The 18,853-nt window shown below is 42.6% G+C and overlaps 1 protein-coding gene across 3 annotated transcripts in view; it reads right to left on the bottom strand.

The window, feature by feature from the left end:
- Positions 1-18,853, bottom strand: part of PSD (pleckstrin and Sec7 domain containing) — a 612,742-nt gene that overhangs the window by 256,417 nt on the left and 337,472 nt on the right. For 2 of the 3 annotated variants that reach the window (XM_056530561.1, XM_056530564.1), the window contains 3 exons: positions 10,881-11,075; positions 4,210-4,290; positions 1,485-1,597 (listed from right to left, as the gene is read on the bottom strand). In XM_056530561.1, the coding sequence (XP_056386536.1) occupies positions 1,485-1,597; positions 4,210-4,290; positions 10,881-11,075 (389 nt within the window). Of the gene's footprint in view, positions 1-1,484; positions 1,598-4,209; positions 4,291-10,874; positions 11,076-18,853 lie in introns of all 3 variants that reach the window. The other variant, XM_056530562.1, reaches the window with a different exon arrangement.

Here is an 18,853-nt window from a genome sequence, read left to right as displayed (position 1 = left end):
ATGAGGTGTCAAGTTTGCAGTTTGCAGTTGCTAGGGGCCAGGGGGCTAGGGGCTGAGTGTGTCTACTGCTGGCGCAGCTACTGTTACTGATGATCCCATAACTGTGAACCGATTCACTTTAAAGATTTGAATTTTCTATCATTAGTACTAACCTTTTGTGCGGCCAAGTATCAAATGCCTCAGAAAAAGTCCTGATACATAACATCCACAGCTTTGTCCCATTCCAATCTATAACTGACCTTCTCATAGAAACTGATCAGATTATTCTGACAGGACAGATCCTGCATAAACCCATGTTGGTGGTGTGTTAGAAGGTTATTTTCATCAAAATATTCCAGATTAGTATCTCTCAGAAAACCCTCAAAATAGCGTGGCCATGTTACTGTACGGCACATGCGCCGCTTCCTGGGTACAACCGGAAGAGGTGCATGCGCCGTACAGTAACATGGCCACACTAGCAGGAAGGGGGATTATGAATATGAATGAGCCTGGCGGAGTGCCCGCCTAGTGAAGATTATATCAGAGTGCCCAGAGCTCGGGTCATATCTCCGCCCATGCCCCAAGGACCTTTTTTGAATATACAGAAAACAAGGAACTACGGCGGAACAGCTGGACAGTTCGGGAAACCGTAAGTATCATTTTGATCAGTATCACCCGTACTACAAGCCTGTATGACAGGTTAGTGCAGGTGATACTGAGGACAGATTTCCTTTAAATATAAGGAATAATGGTCTTTCTAGCATGGTACTTAATTCCTGCAAAAATTTGGGGGTAGATGTCATCTGGGCCCAGTGGTTTGCATGTTGTAATGTTAATAGAATGGGAAATTCTGTTCAGTGTGAAATTAAATATGTTCTATGTACTCCCAGCTTTTTAAAATGTTTTACCTAATTTCTGTTACTTGTCTTGCCAGCAAAAAGTGTTGACATAATAGGTAAAAGGAGATCCAAGAAAGGGAGATGAATCGCGCTGCCACAAGAAGTATGTATAAGGTAAAATTATTGCACACAAAGGATCCACGCCTGACGAAAAAGTCGGAGCGGCTATGAAACGCGTCGTGTGGATCCTTTGTGTGCAATAAATTCACCTTATACATACTTCTTGTGGCAGCACGATTCATCTCCCTTTCTTGGATCTCATTTTACCTATATTTGCGCCTGGATGCTGGGAGCTGCAGCAGCCGCTATCACAGGATTCCTGATCAAGCAAATTGAGTGTTGTGCCTCCATCCGAACAACTCGCACAGGTGAGTGCATTTTGATTGGGCTCTCCACTATCTCATCCATCAGGTTCCATCCAGGGGCACGCACCCTGTTCTCTTTTGTATTTGGTTGACATAATGGAAAGATCGCAACAGAAAGTTGAACAATGACATTATTCCATTATATTTTTTGCAAATGCAGACTTCAACATATACTATGGACTTTTTTCAATGTCAAATAGTTGCTGGAACAAGGCTACTGTAGATCTCATTTCAAACCAACCTTCAGATGATATGTTGTTTGTGTTGCATTGGTGATACCGCTGAGAGAAATGGGCCAGTATTCGTTCTCTCTCTTGGGTCTCGCCCATAAGAGCCAATTCTTTCAGAAACATTCTAGAGTGGAAAAAATATATATGTTTAAAGTCTATTACTTCTATTAAGTATATTGTTCTATTAGCATCAGAAAATATAAGAAATCTGATGTTTTTATATCAAGAAACATTTAGAGAAGATTTGCAAAACAATCACTTCTAAACAAATGTTATTTCTTAAAAGGAATCTGACAGCTAGTTCACCCGCACATAATCCAGTATATTGGATTTTGGGTTAAAGTGCGGGTGAACAGCTGTAAAATGAAGGGTTACTCACTAAAATAGGTTGGTCAGATGCTAAATTATTTTATTCCTAATGTGCCCCAGCACGCATTGGAGGTGGGAAGCCAGCTGGCTAAGCTCCCCTGCCTAATCTATATTCCCCCGTTGGACCCACCCCTTCATTATTATGCTAATGAAGGCCACATGTGAGAGCACAAAGAGGAGACAATGAGGGAATATGGAGGAGGGAACTGTACTGCACCTAATGTGGGGGAACTATACTGCACCTAATGTGGGGAACTGTACTGCACCTATTGTGGGGAACTATACTGTACCTAATGTGGGGGAAACTATACTGCACCTAATGTGGGGGAACTATACTGCACCTAATGTGGGGGAACTATACTGCACCTAATGTGGGGGAACTATACTGCACCTAATGTGGGGAACTGTACTGTACCTAATGTGGGGGAACTGTACTGCACCTAATGTGGGGAACTGTACCAACATAATGAAGTGCTCCGTCTTCCAGGCAGCCTTAATCTGGCCCTGGTTATAATAGATAAACTATTATAAACATACAGGCCTATAAGCAGATTTCCTGTGCAGATGAAGAGTGGTGCAGTTGCCCATAGTAACCAATCATATTGCTTCTTTAATTTCTCAAGAGGCAAGAAGCGATCTGATTGGCTGTTATGGGCAACTGCATCACTATTCCTCTACAGTCTTGCACTGGGCCCACCAATGTGTAAAAATGGCCCTGATAGGCCGGTAGCTAGCTAGCTATAATCCCTATCTACGTAGCTGGCTAGCTACCTACATGGCTACCTAGCTAGCTACTTACCTAACTACTTACCCAGAAGCTTACAACCAACCCAGCTACCTATCTAGCCAGCCAACAACCCAATTAAATACCTACCTACGTCACACTCTGTGTATCATGCTGTTTGCACATAATGTAAGTAAATGGCATTGCACTAAATCCCACAAATAGCCGCAACCCAGCAGTTGTGTCGAATCAACTTTAGGCCCACCAAAATCTTCAGCACCAGGCCCATGATGCTCTTAATCCGGCCCTGACGGGAGACCAATATTGGTGCACTGGGGGAGCGTTGGCAGGTAAATTTAAGTTTGTTATTTTTCTTGCAGCAGCCCTGGCAGAATAAAAAAGTTCAAAAAAATGCTGGATAACCCCTTAAAAACTGCAGCTTTAAATCTACAGCAGATCCTGTGTGTGTAAATATACCCTAAAACTGCCATTATGAAATATAAAAAGCAATGTTAGTATTTACGTTAGGGCCGTAAATTTGGCTGTGACACACATCTGTCGACTGCTGGGTGGCTGCGGCAATTTGTGTGTTACAACATGTCAACGTTTACTTTCATTAGATGCATGCAAAGTGAGGCTGTGAACTTTAACCATCTGATGTTTTTTGCAGACAAAATGGGGGTGTGGCCCTAGCCTTCACCAGATACGGGCATGGCTTTTGTTGATTAGAATAAATAATTGATGTGAATGATTTTAAGATTTGTTATGGTTTCAGGTTCATATACAAACATTTCTGGTAAACAGGTCAGTACTAGCCTATAATTTGAAACATTTTACTAAAATACTTGACATACTCAAATAGTTTCACTGCTGACTGGGAAAATGAACGCTATAGTATAGCTGTAGTCTAGATTACCGTCATAGCTAAAGGTATGCCACTTAAGCATGGATACAAGGCTTGCAGAGGAAAGCACATCTGGGCATACAAATACTATGGACAGTCTGCTGATTATAGAAGATGTGTAGATGTGCAGAACTACCATAAATCAGCCTCTTATATTAAAGCAGAGGCTGAAAATACTACTATGGACAAAAAAATATTACAGCTCAATATCAAGTACATAATCCTTGTCAACTGGGTCAAGAATAAGAGATCCCAATTTCAGGTTACTCATTTACAGGCCCCTTGCTTACCAAGTTAACAGGTATGTGTCCACAGCCACTTTCCATATAGTCTGAAGGAGCCCACTGATGTAATAGAGGAGCTGTCCCCCCAGTTGGAACTCCCTTTTATAAGCCACAGCAAAGACCTCTTTATAGTAAGACAACCTCTGGGATCCATGCATTACACAGACCACCATTGATTTCAATGTTATTCTGTTATTCCTAATTTTTTTCTGTAGCAATACTGCTCTAGCTATATATGAGCTGATTGCTAGGGGTCTCTGCAGGGTATCCCCCAAAATATGCTGTTTGGTAGTTGACATGCCTAAGGAAAAGGGTTTGTCTAAATTGGCCAGTCCTTTTAAGACTATCTTTACATGGATTAGGCTTGCTGCAGATTTTTTTGTAGTGGATTTCTGCGCACAAGATCCGTAGCATATCACAGTAGCAGCAATGTGAATGATGTTTTAAGGATTTACCTCAGTGCTTGATCAAGCGTCATTCCGGTGAAGACAAAAAATTTCAGATACTCTTCTGCAACCATCTTACTAAACTCATTACTGAAAATTAAAAGAGATAATGATTGGTCACATGGAAATGTTTACATAATATACACAGGTCTACAAGGACCATGACAGAGAAATGTTGAAAAAACATGAGTTTTAACATGATGAGAAAATGTAAGAAATAAGTATATAAAAAAATACACTTTAGAAGTTTTCCCCCATCATTCTAGACTCTTTCAGAGAACCGCTCACCTTGCTAGGTTGTGAGACAAACACAACCACTATAAACTGCCTGTGTAGTCTCATGCTATGCAACTTGAGAAAGAGGCTCCAAAGCCTCAAAGCACGTTGTGTGTTCGAATAAGTAGATGCTGTGACTTCACTTATTCTGCTGATGTGTGGTGGTTTGTGACGAAGGATCGGGGAATTTTGTGCCCACTACTGTAACTCTAATTTATTGAAGTGCAGTGATATAAGTATTCAGACCTTTTACTCAGTACTTAGTTGAAGCTGCTTTGGCAGGAACCTTCACTCTTCTTGGCTATGATACCACAAGGTTGGTACACCTGGATTTAGGGATTTTCTGCCATTCTTCTCTGCAGATCCTTTCAAGTTCTGTCAAATTGAATAGTGACCTTTGGTGGACAGCCATTCTCAGGCCTGTCCAGAGATGTTTGATTGGGTTCAGGTCAGGGCTCTCACTGGGCCCCTCAATGACATCCACAGAGTAGTTCTTAAGTCCCTCCTGTGTTGTCTTGCCTGTGTGCTCTGGGTCATTGTCTTGTTTGAAGGTAAACCATTAGCCTAGTATGAGGTCCAGAGCATTCTGAATCAGGTTTTATTTAAACAATATCCCTGCACTTTGCAACATTCAGCTTTCCCTCAACCCTGACCAGGAACCCTGTCCCTGGGCTGAAAAATACCCCCACAGCATGATCACTTATTCTGCTGATGTGTGGTGGTTTGTGACGAAGGACCAGGGAATTTTGTGCCCACTACTGTAACTCTAATTTATTGAAGTGCAGTGATATAAGTATCAAGTATCAAGAGCCAGTTGATATATAAAACAAAGTTTTGGCCTAGAATACCCCTTTAATTTTCTCTAGGAAGTGTCCTCGCTGTTCCAAACTTCTTTCATTTAAAAATTATGGAGGCCACTGTGCTCTTGGGAACTTTCAGTGAACAGATTTTTTTTGTACCCTTCCCCAGATCTGCGGCTCCACGCAGTCCTAACTCTGAACTTTATAGACATATCTTTTCCCTCATGGCTTGGTTTTTGTCACATATGAGACCATATAAAGACAGGGCGGTGTCTTTCTAAAGCCTGTCCAATTATCTGAATTTACCACAGGTGACCCCAATCAAGGTGTAGAAACATCTCAAAGATGATCAAGAGAAATGGGAGGATCCAGGGCTAAATTTTAAATGTCATAGCAAAATGCCTGAATACTTATATCCATGTGAAATTAAATTTTTCCATTTGTTATACATTTTGACTAATTTCTAACATTCTGTTAACACTTCGTCATTATTAGTTTTGCAGCCTTCTCTGCTCCTGCCTCCAGACATTTAATAGCAGGGATGTCATCAAGATGTTAAAAGGTTCTGTTTCTGCTGTCAGTGGCTGACTGAATCACTTCCTTAAAGGGGTACTCCAGAGGAGTTTTTTTTAAATCAACTGGTGCCAAAACATTAACCCCTTAAGAACCAGGCCATTTTTTTCACATCCGACAATACCCCATGTGTGCATGTCAAGTGCACTGCAGGCGTACTACAATGCTGAGAAGAGAAAGAGTCACATTTGGCTTTTGGAAAGCAAATTTTGCTGAAATGGTTTTTGGGGGCATGTCCCATTTAGGAAGCCCCTATGGTGCCAGGACAGAAAAAAAACACATGGCATACTATTTTGGAAACTACACCCCTCAAAGAACGTAACAAGGGGTACAGTTAGCCTTAACACCCCACAGGTGTTTGACGACTTTTCTTTAAAGTCAGATGTGTGAATGAAAAATAAAAAATTTTCACTAAAATGCTGGTTTTTCCCCCAAATTTTTAAAAGGGCTAATAGGAGAAATTGTCCCCCAAAATGAGTATGGATGTCAAATGCTCTGCTGGAGCACTACATTGCTCATAAGAGAAGGAGCGCCATTGAACTTTTGGAGAGAGAATTTGGTAGGAATAGAAGTCGGGGGCCATGTGTTTACAAAGCCCCCCCTTGCTGCCAAAACGTGTGACCCCATTTTGGAAACTACACCCCTCACAGAATTTAATAATGGGTGCAGTGAGCATTTACACGCAACTCGCGTTTGACAGGTCTTTGGAAAATTACATTTTTCATTTTCACAAATACTGTTCCAAAAATCTGTCAGACACCTGTGGGGCGTAAATGCTCCCTGTACCCCTTATACCATTCCGTGAGGGGTGTAGTTTCCAAGATGGGGTCACATGTGTGGGGGGGTCTATTGTTCTGGCACTATGGGGGCTTTGTAAACACACGTGGCCTTCAATTCCGGACAAATTTTCTCGCCAAAAGCCCAATGGCACTCCTTCTCTTCTGAGCATTGTAGTTCGCCCGCAGAGCACTTTACATCTACATATGGGGTATGTTCTTACAAGAAATGGGGTTACACATTTTGGGAGGCTTTTTTTCCTATTTTCACTTTTTTTCGAAAATGTTTTCGTTTTCCCATCCAACTTTAACCCCTTAAGGACCGGGGGGGTTTCCGTTTTTGCATTTTAGTTTTTTGCTCCTTGCCTTTAAAAAATCATAACTCTTTCAATTTTGCACCTAAAAATCGGGAAAAAAAATCATTGTGCGACAAAATTGAAAAAATTGAAAAAAATTGAAAAAAAAACACCGTTTTGTAATTTTGGGGGCTTCCGTTTCTACGTTGTAAATTTTTCGGTAAAAATGACACCTTATCTTTATTCTGTAGGTCCATACGATTAAAATGATACCCTACTTATATAGGTTTGATTTTGTCGGACTTCTGGAAAAAATCATAACTACATGCAGGAAAATTAATACGTTTAAAATTGTCATCTTCTGACCCCTATAACTTTTTTATTTTTCCGTGTATGGGGTGGTATGAGGGCTAATTTTTTTGCGCCGTGATCTGAAGTTTTTAACGGTACCATTTTTGCATTGATAGGACTTATTGATCGCTTTTTATTCATTTTTAAATGATATAAAAAAGTGACCAAAAATGCACTATTTTGGACTTTGGAATTTTTTTGCGCGCACGCCATTGACCGAGCGGTTTAATTAATGATATATTTTTATAATTCGGACATTTCCACACGCGGTGATACCATATATGTTTATTTTTATTTTTATTTACACTGTGTTTTTTTTATGGGAAAAGGGGGGTGATTCAAACTTTTAATAGGGGAGGAGTTAAATGATCTTTATTCACTTTTTTTTTAACTTTTTTTTTGCAGTGTTATAGGTCCCATAGGGACCTATAACACTGCACACACTGATCTTCATCATTGATCACTGGTTTCTCATAGGAAACCAGTGATAGACGATTCTGCCGCATGACTGCTCATGCCTGGATCTCAGGCACTGAGCAGTCATTCGGCGATCGGACAGCGAGGAGGCAGGTAGGGGCCCTCCCGCTGTTCTGTAAGCTGTTCGGGATGCCGCGATTTCGCCGCGGCTATCCCAAACAGCCCACTGAGTTAACCGGCAGCTTTGACCTTCGGTTTTAGTCGCGCGGCTCAGCTCTGAGCGCGCGGCTAAAGGGTTAATAGCGCGCGGCGCCGTGATCGGCGCTGCGCGCTATTAGCGGCAGGTCCCGGCTTTACTATGATGCTGGGCCCGCCGTGATATGATGCCGTGTTACCGTGTAACCCCGCATTATATCAGGAGAGCAGGACCAAGGACGTACCGGTACGTACTTGGTCCTTAAGGGGTTAACGAAAATTCGTCAAACATCTGTGGGGTGTTAAGGCTCACCATACCCCTTGTTACGTTCCGTGAGGGGTGTAGTTCCAAAATGGGGTCACATGTGGGTATTTATTTTTTTGCGTTTATGTCAGAACTGCTGTAAAATCAGCCACCCCTATGCAAAGCACCAATTTAGGCCTCAAATGTACATAGTGCGCTCTCACTCCTGAGCCTTGTTGTGCGCCCGCAGAGCATTTTACACCAACATATGGGGTATTTCCGTACTCAGGAGAAATTGTTTCAAATTTTGGGGGTCTTTTTTCCTTTTACCTCTTGTGAAAATAAAAAGCATGGGGCAACACCAGCATGTTAGTGTAAAATTTTTTATTTTTTTGCACTAACAGGCTGGTGTAGACCCCAACTTTTCCTTTTCATAAGGGGTAAAAGGAGAAAAAGCCCCCCAAAATTTGGAACGCAATGTCTCCCAAGTACAGAAATGCCCTATATGTGGCCCTAAACTGTTTAATTGAAATACGACAGGGCTCCAAAGTGAGAGAACGCCATGCGCATTTGAGGACTAAATTAGGGGTTGCATAGGGGTGGACATAGGGGTATTCTACGCCAGTGATTCCCAGACAGGGTGCCTCCAGCTGTTGCTAAACTCCCAGCATGCCTGGACAGTCAGTGGCTGTCCGGAAATGCTGGGAGTTCTTGTTTTTCAACAGCTGGAGGCTCCGTTTTGGAAACACTGCCGTACGATACGTTTTTCATTTTTATTGGGGGGGGGGGACAGTGCAAGGGGGGTGTATATGTAGTGTTTTACCATTTATTATGTGTTAGTGTAGTGTAGTGTTTTTAGGGTACATTCACACGGGCGGGGGTTTATGGTGAGTTTCCCATTAGGAGTTTGCGCTGCGGCGGAAAATTTGCCGCAGCTCAAACTTGAAGCAGGAAACTCACTATAAACCTGCCTGTTTGAATGTACTCTGTACATTCACATGGGGGGGGGGGGGGCAAACCTCCAGCTGTTGCAAAACTACAACTCCCAAGATGCAATGGCAGACGGTGCATGCTGGGAGTTGTACTTTTGAAACAGCTGGAGGCACAATGGTTGGAAAACATTGAGTTAAGTTCTGTTATCTAACTCAGTATTTCCCAACCAGTGTTGGAAAACTACGACTCCCAGCTGTTGCAAAACTACAACTCCGATTTAGAGGGCCACTGTTTAAAAACCACTGCACAGTGATCTCCAAACTGTGGCCCTCCAGATGTTGCAAAACTACAAATCTAACATGACCAGACAGCAAACAGCTGTCTGGGCATGCTGAGAGTTGTAGTTTTGCAACATCTGGAGGGCTACAGTTTAGAGACCACTGTATAGTGGTCTCCAAACTGTAGCCCTCCAGATGTTGCTAGGCAACTCAACGGCCTCCGTAGTCTGCACCAGGGAGCCAGCCGCACATCAACGCCTCCCACTGCCAATGGTAAGTGGACCTCCGGCGCCGATCACAGGACAGTTCCCCCGTTCTGCCCGCACTACTGTGGGTGGGCAGAATGGGGGAACAGAACTTTAACTCCCCTGTCCCGATCTGCTATTGGTCGGTCGCTTCTGACCGACCGATAGCAGAAATAGGAGAGGTGGCAGCCCTGCCACCTAACTCCTATCCCTTCAGGGGGGATTGTGGGTGTCTTGGACTCCCGATCCCCATATTTTCCGGGTCACAGGAAACCTGTATGACCCGGAATCGCCGCAGATCGACGGTATGAATTGACTGGCGATTTGGGGCATTCGCTGACATGGGGGGGGGGGGTCCTGAGCCCCCTGGGCATTTGCACAGGATGTCTTCTGGGCCCTGGGTCCTTAAGGGGTTAAACAGATTTGTAAATTACTTCTATTTAAAAATCTTAATCATTCCAGTACTTATCAGCTGCTGTATGCTCCAGAGGAAGTTCTTTTCTTTTTGAATTTCTTTTGTGTCTGACCACAGTGCTCTCTGCTGACACCTATTCTGGACAGTTCCTGACATGGACAGAGGTGTCAGCAGAGAGCACTGTGGTCAGACAGAAAAGAAATTCAAAAAGAAAAGAACTTGCTCTGTAGTATACGGCAGCTGATAAGTACTGGAAGGATTAAGACTTTTAAATAGAAGTAATTTACAAATCTGTTTAACTTTCTGGCAACAGTTGATTTAAAAAAAAAAAAATTTCCACCAGAGTACCCCTTTAGGTAGACGATATACTTGAAGAATTTAATGAGAACAAATTTGTCCAAAAGGAGAAACCAGATTAGTTCATTTATAATGGTATTTGAACTGACCTGATTGGTTAATGTGAACGATAAGAGATTAAATAGCAAAGGACCTAAAAGTTTCTAATTTTACTCTGTTTAAAATGAATTCCCACCTGTTATTCCCATTATATCAAGTAAAAGAAGTGTAATATGGTGACAATTTTTACTTTTTAAAGTATTGTTGGATTTAATGTAGATATTGCTGTATATAGAAAAAAAAATGTCACAAAGAGTGGTTTGATGAAAATCAAAAAACGAAACTTTTCATATGGAAACTTGTGACATGAATTATAACAATTTGGAATGTCATGTCATGCATGAAGTCAATAAACTGAGAAATATGGTGGTGACTCATTGTTGAAGTACGACACTGATCAGAGATGGAGTCCTGAAGTTCACCACATGACAGATACTGGATAACAGGTCTTTGTTATATATAGTTCTTACAATACCCACACGTACTTCTTCCCCAGGTGCCTTGCCACATCAGCTTTCTTGAACCCATCCAGATTGTACAGCCTCTTTGCCAAACGTTTTGCAGCTTCTTGATCTGCCTTATGCCCATTTGATAAGGTATCTGTGCTTCCTAATGCCAGCCTTTCAGTGCTGTCCATTTCTGAATCAAAATCTGATGCTAGATTGCCAAGAGGTGGTTCACTACATACGAAATAAACAGGACAAAAATAAACAATTATATGCCATGACAAATACAGTGTAATTCACAAGCTCTGACTCTATACTTTCTATAAGCTAGTCCAAACCTTGCTCTAAATTGATTGATCCCTTTAATTTACTTAACAGTCTGAAAATATTTTATTATTTTGCCATTATCTGTATTAAAATATAAAAATAAAATGTTTTGAAATTAGTAAGGGTAGTAAAACCGTGGCAACCAAGCAGAATAAAAAAAAACTATTTTAAGAAAGTAATTTGGCCTGTGACCACACATCTGACTTTTGTTTTTTCTTTAGTGCTAAAAGTATTGTACAAGGTCTGAAACAGTGTTTCAGTGGTTAGTATGTGTCAAAGTAATATCCAAATGAATGCCAGGACCCAAGGTTTCCTAGCAAAACATTGCCCAGAGGATCTCACTGTATCCACTGGCTTGCTTTTTTACCTTAGTGCACCCCAATGCCATCTTTTCTGGTAAGTTCCACACATTTAATGATACAGGGTCCAGTTCTGATGCTTAAAGGGGTACTTCGCTGGAAAAAAAAAATTTTTTATCAACTGGTGCCAGAAAGTTATAAATTACTTCTATTTAAAAATCTTTACCCTTCCAGTACTTATCAGCTGCTGTATACTAAAGAGGAAGTTCTTTTCTTTTTGAATGTTCTTTCTGTCTGACCACAGTGCTCTCGGCTGACACCTCTGTCCATGTCAGGAACTGTCCGGAGCAGCATAGGTTTGCTATATGCTCCTACACTGGGCAGTTTCTAAAAGGGACAGAGGTGTCAGTAGAGAGCACTGTGGTCAAACAAAGGAAATTCTAAAAGAAAAGAACTTCATCTGTAGTATACAGAAGCTGATAAGTACTGGAAGGTTTAAGATTTTTAAATAGAAGTAATTTACACATCTGTTTAACTTTCCAGCACCAGTTGATTTAAAAAATGTTTTCCAGCAGAGTGCTCACTGTAGACACTTATGGCAGTGGATAGGGGTTATTATGAGCACTAATACTCATCTGCAGCTACTCAGCCCCATATTAAGCAAGCTGCAATGCACTTTGGTGTGTATGATTTCAAGCACATTTTCACCCTTTAAGGACACAGCTGATTTTGGCCTTGGGGACACAGCCAAATTAAATGTTTCTACTTTGTATTTTCTCTTCGCCTTTTAAGAGGCATGAATGTTTTATATTTCCATCAGCAACGCCAATTGTACTTTGTAGTGACACCTTTCATTTTATCATAAAATGTAAGGCTCAATGAAAATATTATTTATGCTGTTCATCATACAAAATCATCATAAACATTATGTATTTTTAATGGTTTGGACATTTCCACTCATGCAGCCCTTGCCCTCACTTCAATTGTATGGCATAAATGTACATTGTGGTATGTGAAGTACAGTACCAGGGCACCATCACATACATTTACAGTCATGGCCATAAATGTTGGCACCCCTGAAATTTTTCTAGAAAATGAAGTATTTCTCACAGAAAAGGATTGCAGTAACGCATGTTTTGCTATACACATGTTTATTCCCTTTATGTGTACTGGAAATAAACCAAAAAAGGGAGGAAAAAGAGCAAATTGGACATAATGTCACACCAAACTCCAAAAATGGGCTGCACAAAATTATTGGCACCCTTTAAAAATTGTGGATAAATAAGATTGTTTCAAGCATGGGATGCTCCTTTAAACTCACTTGGGGCAAGTAACAGGTGTGGGCAATATAAAAATCACACCTGAAAGCAGATAAAAAGGAGAGAAGTTCACTTAATCTTTGCATTGTGTATCTGTATGTGCCACACTAAGCATGGACAAAAGAAAATGGAGAAGAGAACTGTCTAAGGACTTGAGAACCAAAACTGTGGAAAAATATCAACAATCTCAAGGTTACAAGTCCATCTCCAGAGATCTAGATTTGCCTTTGTCCACAGTGTTCAACATTATCAAGAAGTTTGCAACCCATGGCACTGTAGCTAATCTCCCTGGGCGTGGACAGAAGAGAAAAATTGATGAAAGGTGTTAACGCAGGATAGTCCGGATGGTGGATAAGCAGCCCCAAACAAGTTCCAAAGATATTCAAGCTGTCCTGCTGGCTCAGGGAGCATCAGTGTCAGCGCAAATTATCTGTCAACATTTGAATGAAAACATAATGAGGCCTACAAAGAAAAGAACACAGTACCTACAGTGAAATATGGTGGAGGTTCAATGATGTTTTGGGGTTGTTTTGCTGCCTCTGGCACTGGGTGTCTTGAATGTGTGCAAGGCATAATGAAATCTGAGGATTACCAATGGATTTTGTGTCGCATTTTACAGCCCAGTGTCAGAAACTGGGTTTGCATCCGAGATCTTGGGTCTTTCAGCAGGACAATGACCCCAAACATACATCAAAAAGCACCCAGAAATGGATGGCAACAAAGAGCTGGAGCGTTCTGAAGTGGCCAGCAATGAGTCCAGGTCTAAATCCCATTGAACACCTGTGGAGAGATCTTAAAATTGCTGTTGGGAAAAGTCACCCTTCCAATAAGAGAGACCTGGAGCAGTTTGCAAAGAAAGAGTGGTCCAACATTCCGGATGAGAGGTGTAAGAAGTTTATTGATGGTTATAGGAAGCCACTGATTTCAGTTATTTTTTCCAAAGGGTGTGCAACCAAATATCAAGTTAAGGCTGCCAATAATTTTGTCCAGACCATTTTTGGGAGTTTGGTGTGACATTATGTCCAATTTGCTTTTTTCCTCCCTTTTTTGGTTTAGTTCCAATACACACAAAGGGAACAAACATGTGTATAGCAAAACATGTGTTGCTGCAATCCTTTTCTGTGAGAAATACTTCATTTTCTTGAAAAGTTTCAGGGGTGCCAACATTTATGCCCATGACTGCATGCCCCGTGTTCCCAGGGGGTTAAACAGTGCTGAATACAACTTTAAGTAAGTCTTAATTACCTTGTTAAACCTTTCATTATTTTTGGTTTCTGATGAAAGAACAAGATGAAACCCTGTTTTTTTCAGAAATGGGTGTACTGCCTATAGAAGATTTAGCTTTATATGAAAGACTGCATAATAATTGTAACCCTGACTATTTCTATACCAACTTAACATGAAAGAATAATAACCAAGAAAAAAGCAAAAATCTAGAAAACAATACATGTGAGCAGCAAGCAAGGAAAATAACAGAGCACAGCCAAGGCACTACGGGTTTATTTACATTGTGGGGTTAAGTTAGGTTTTGTTTGGTAAATGCAACAAAATGTTTTGTTTTGTATTGTTATGTTTTTACTGTAAATATGCATAGATTGCTACACTGGAGGTCAGCAATGCAGTGGTTAAGTAGACATTTGTATGGGATTGAATGTTTTCAGTATATTCAGTATATTGCCAGTGTATCTGTGTAGAGGCTGCTGGAGAAATGTTTGACATTTTGAAGCTAATTGCGAACTACCATTAAAATTGAATTTGTCAGCCAGGCCTTCCAGTTTCCATAGCAGCAAAGTTCTGCACTCAGGGGTTTACTGTTTTCATGAATTAGTGTAGGACTTACAGGACAAATGAAAATACTGGTTGAAATTGACCCAGAAAGTTTTTGGTCACTAAATGATATATCTAAAATGTTTATTATTCCCATGGTAAAGCGCATCTGTTTGTTATTACTGGATGACATATAAACATAACTTGTTAACTGATCCACTAGGAGAAGTAACATAACAGATTCATAAATCAAAAAGTGTTTGCAATGTCTATTTGGTATTTGGCGATCGCAGCGCATGTGTCAAAAGCATCCAAAGTGATCCATTCACCTGGCATAGGCCAACATGGTGTTCTTCTGATCTCAGTCAGTGTTGTTTTATAATACAGACATCCAGTAACAAAGAAAAAGTAACTTCCTTACACACACATATGTGTGTATATTGTGTTATGCAAAGTGATATCTCATTTTGAATGTTTTTATTAAAGGGGTACTCCACTGGAAAAAAAAATGTTTTAAATCAACTGGTGCCAGAAAGTTAAACAGATTTGTAAATGACATCTATTAAAAATCTTAATCCTTCCAGTATGTATCAGCTGCTGTTTTGATCCACAGGAAGTTCTTTTCTTTTTGAATTTCCTTTCTGCCTGAGCACAGTGCTTTATGCTGACACCTCTGTCCATTTTCGGAACTGTCCAGAGCAGGATAGGTTTTCTATAGGGATTTGCTCCTACTCTGGACATTTCCTAAAATGGACAGAGGTGTCAGCAGAGAGCACTGTGGTCAGACAGAAAGGAAATTCAAAAAGAAAATAACTTCCTGTGGATCATAACAGCAGCTGATAAGTACTGGAAGGATTAAGATTTTTTAATAGAAGTAATGTACAAATCTGCTTGTAGTGAGAAACAGCGTTCGGCACAGCCAACCATGCAGCCTGATATTCGCTCTTGATGGAACAGGTGTGTATGTGTGTCGCTGCTTGTGGGGTGCTCAGCCAGGACAGAATCATGGATCAAACATTTGAGAGAGCATGGAAAATAAGCGGCACTCACCACAACCAGCTAGCGACAACTTCTTTATTTCTTAGGCGTGCAGTAAAACATGCAGGTGCAGGGAGACAAGGACGCCGGGGAATCCGGCTGACTGGTCACAGCCGTATCGTGCTTCCGCACGGTTCTGACGAAGTGCGGAAGCACGATACGGCTGTGACCAGTCAGCCGGATTCCCCGGCGTCCTTGTCTCCCTGCACCTGCATGTTTTACTGCACGCCTAAGAAATAAAGAAGTTGTCGCTAGCTGGTTGTGGTGAGTGCCGCTTATTTTCCATGCTCTCTCAAATGTTTAATGTACAAATCTGTTTAACTTTCTGGCACCCGTTGATTTAAAAAAAAAAATGGTTTCCAGTGGAGTACCCCTTCAACCCCTTAAGGACCAGGCCAGTTTTGGCCTTAAGGACCAGGCCAATTTTATTTTTTTTCATTTTCGTTTTTTCCTCCTCACCTTCTAAAAATCATAACTCTCTTATATTTCCATCCACAGACCCATATGAGGGCTTGATTTTTGTGTCACCAATTGTACTTTGTAATTACATCACTTATTTTACCATAAAATGTACGGCACAACCAGACAAATATTATTTATGTGGGAAAATTGAAAAGAAAACCGCAATTTAGCATTTACAATTTACACTTTTTGGGGGGGAAATGGGAAAAACGGATGTTTAACTTTTTATTGGGGGAGGGGATTTTTCTAATTTTTTTACTTTACATTTTTTTACTTTTTTTTTTTTACACTTTTTATGTCCCCATAGGGGAATATTCACAGCAATAATTTGATTGCTAATACTGTTCAGTGCTATGTATAGGACATAGCACTGATCAGTATTATCGGTGATCTTCTGCTCTGGTCTGCTTGATCTCAGACCAGAGCAGAAGACCCTGGGAGACAGCCGGAGCAAGGTGAGGGGACCTCCTGCTGCCATGCTGGAGGATCGGATCCCCGCGGCAGTACCGCACTGCCGCAGATGCCGTGATCTGTATTGATCACGGCATCTGAGGGGTTAATGGCGGACATCCGCACGGTCGCGGATGTCCGCCACTACTGGCGGGTCCCTGGCTGCTGACAGCAGGCGGGACCTGCCGCGCATGACGAGAGCACCGCTCCGGAGCTTGCGATCATGGCGGCGCGTAAATGTACGTCATGGTGCATCATGAAGGTCACCATGAAGTACATTTTCATCCATTGTCGTTAAGGGGTTAATGACATGGTATTTCTATGTACTTTGCTATGTTTTTATTTGTCTCTACTTTGTTTAATCTAAAAAATGTTTTTACTTAGTACTGTATATGTTTTTTTTTTTTTTTTGGGGGGGGGGGTGGTCATGGGAGCTTATATAGCATCAAACAACTTAAGCATCCCTATATGTTGGTAAATCCTCCTAAATATGCATGGCCTCACAGGCAATACCAGCTGCTGCTGCATATATCTGGGCTTGCAGCAGTTGCCAAAACCACACCCCACTTTTTTTGGGGGGGGGGGGGAAAGGTGCAGACTTCACTTGCTGAGGCCATGCTAAAAATACGCATATTGGGGGGCATTTACTAAGGGGTTTAGTCATTTTTTTCTGACTATTTTTGGCGCAAAATTGTCGCAATTGCGCCTACCCTATAAATTGTGCGACTTTCCCTAGCAAGAGCTAGAAAGTCAAATTTTTTTTTCCCGCTTAATTTACGCAAGTTTTCAGTTTTGACTTGCAGTGGTCAGGAATTTATTAACTGAGACAGTCGCAGTTGCGCAATAAACTGTCGCAACGGCCGTAAAAATTGACTAAATTTACTCCAGCTCCAACATGGAGCAGGAAAAGCTACTGCCGCCCGGGCTCCGACATACTTTCTCCCCGCTACCCTCACTGCGCTACCGGGACACTACAGTGATTTACATCCCCCCCCCCCTCACCTGCCAGCGCCATGCAACTCCCATCTGTCTGCTGTTGCAAGACTACAAGTCCCAGCATGGCCTTACAGTGAGGACACGCTGGGAGTTGTAGTCTTGGAGCAGCGGGAGCTGAGCGGCGCGGGCGGGAGACAAGGGGGGGGGGGGGGGGGTAGCGGGGAGGCCGTGTGAGGAGCCCGGGCGGCTGCACTGTAATGTCAGCCCGGGCTCCTGCCCTGAGAGCCATAGGCTTTGGCTGTCAGGGCATGCTGGGTGTTGTAGTTTTGCAACAGCTGGAGGGCCACAGTTTGCAGACCACTGGTGTGTGGTCTGTAAACTGTAGTCCTCCAGCTGTTGCAAAACTAAACAGCTGAAGGGGACCGGCGAAGAAGTTCACTTACCCTTCCGAGGCTCCAGCGACGATCGCTGACGGAGATCGTCGCGCGGCAGTGTCGCGCGGCAGTGTCGTGCAGCGCTGGATCCTACGGAAGCCGGTAAGTTGCGCAAGCTTCCCAACCAGGGTGCCTCCAAATGTTGCAAGACTACAACTCCCAGCATGCCTGGACACCCTTTGGCTGTCCGGGCATGCTGGGAGTTGTAGTTTTGCAACAGCTGGAGGCACCCTTGCTGGGAAACACTGGCCTAAAACAGTGTTTCCCAACCAGGGTGCCTCCAGATGTTGCAAGACTACAACTCCCAGCATGCCTGGACAGCCATTGGCTGTCCGGGCATGCTGGGAGTTGTAGTTTTGCAACAGCTGGAGGCACCCTTGTTGGGAAACACTGGCCTAAAACAGTGTTTCCCAACCAGGGTGCCTCCAGATGTTGCAAGACTACAACTCCCAGCATGCCTGGACAGCCATTGGCTGTCCAGGCATGCTGGGAGTTGTAGTTTTGCAACAGCTGGAGGGCCACAGTTTGCAGACCCCTGGTTTGTGGTCTGTAAACTGTAGTCCTCCAGCTGTTGCAAAACTAAACAGCTGAAGGGGACCGGCGAAGAAGTTCACTTACCCTTCCGAGGCTCCAGCGACGATCGCTGTCGGAGATCGTCGCGCGGCACTGTCGCGCGGCAGTGTCGCGCGGCAGTGTCGTGCAGCGCTGGATCCTACGGAAGCCGGTAAGTTGCGCAGGCTTCCCAACCAGGGTGCCTCCAGTTGTTGCAAGACTACAACTCCCAGCATGCCTGGACAGCCTTTGACTGTCCAGGCATGCTGGGGCTTGTAGTTTTGCAACATCTGGAGGCACCCTGGTTGGGAAACACTGTTTTAGGCCAGTGTTTCCCAGCCAGGTTGCCTCCAGATGTTGCAAAACTACAACTCCCAGCATGCCTAGACAGCCTTTGACTGTCCAGGCATGCTGGGACTTGTAGTTTT

The sequence above is a fragment of the Hyla sarda genome, chromosome 7 (assembly GCF_029499605.1).
Source record: "Hyla sarda isolate aHylSar1 chromosome 7, aHylSar1.hap1, whole genome shotgun sequence".
NCBI lineage: Eukaryota > Metazoa > Chordata > Amphibia > Anura > Hylidae > Hyla > Hyla sarda.
Note: the sequence above shows the minus strand (reverse complement) of the source record. Positions and strands in the feature narration are given on the sequence as shown.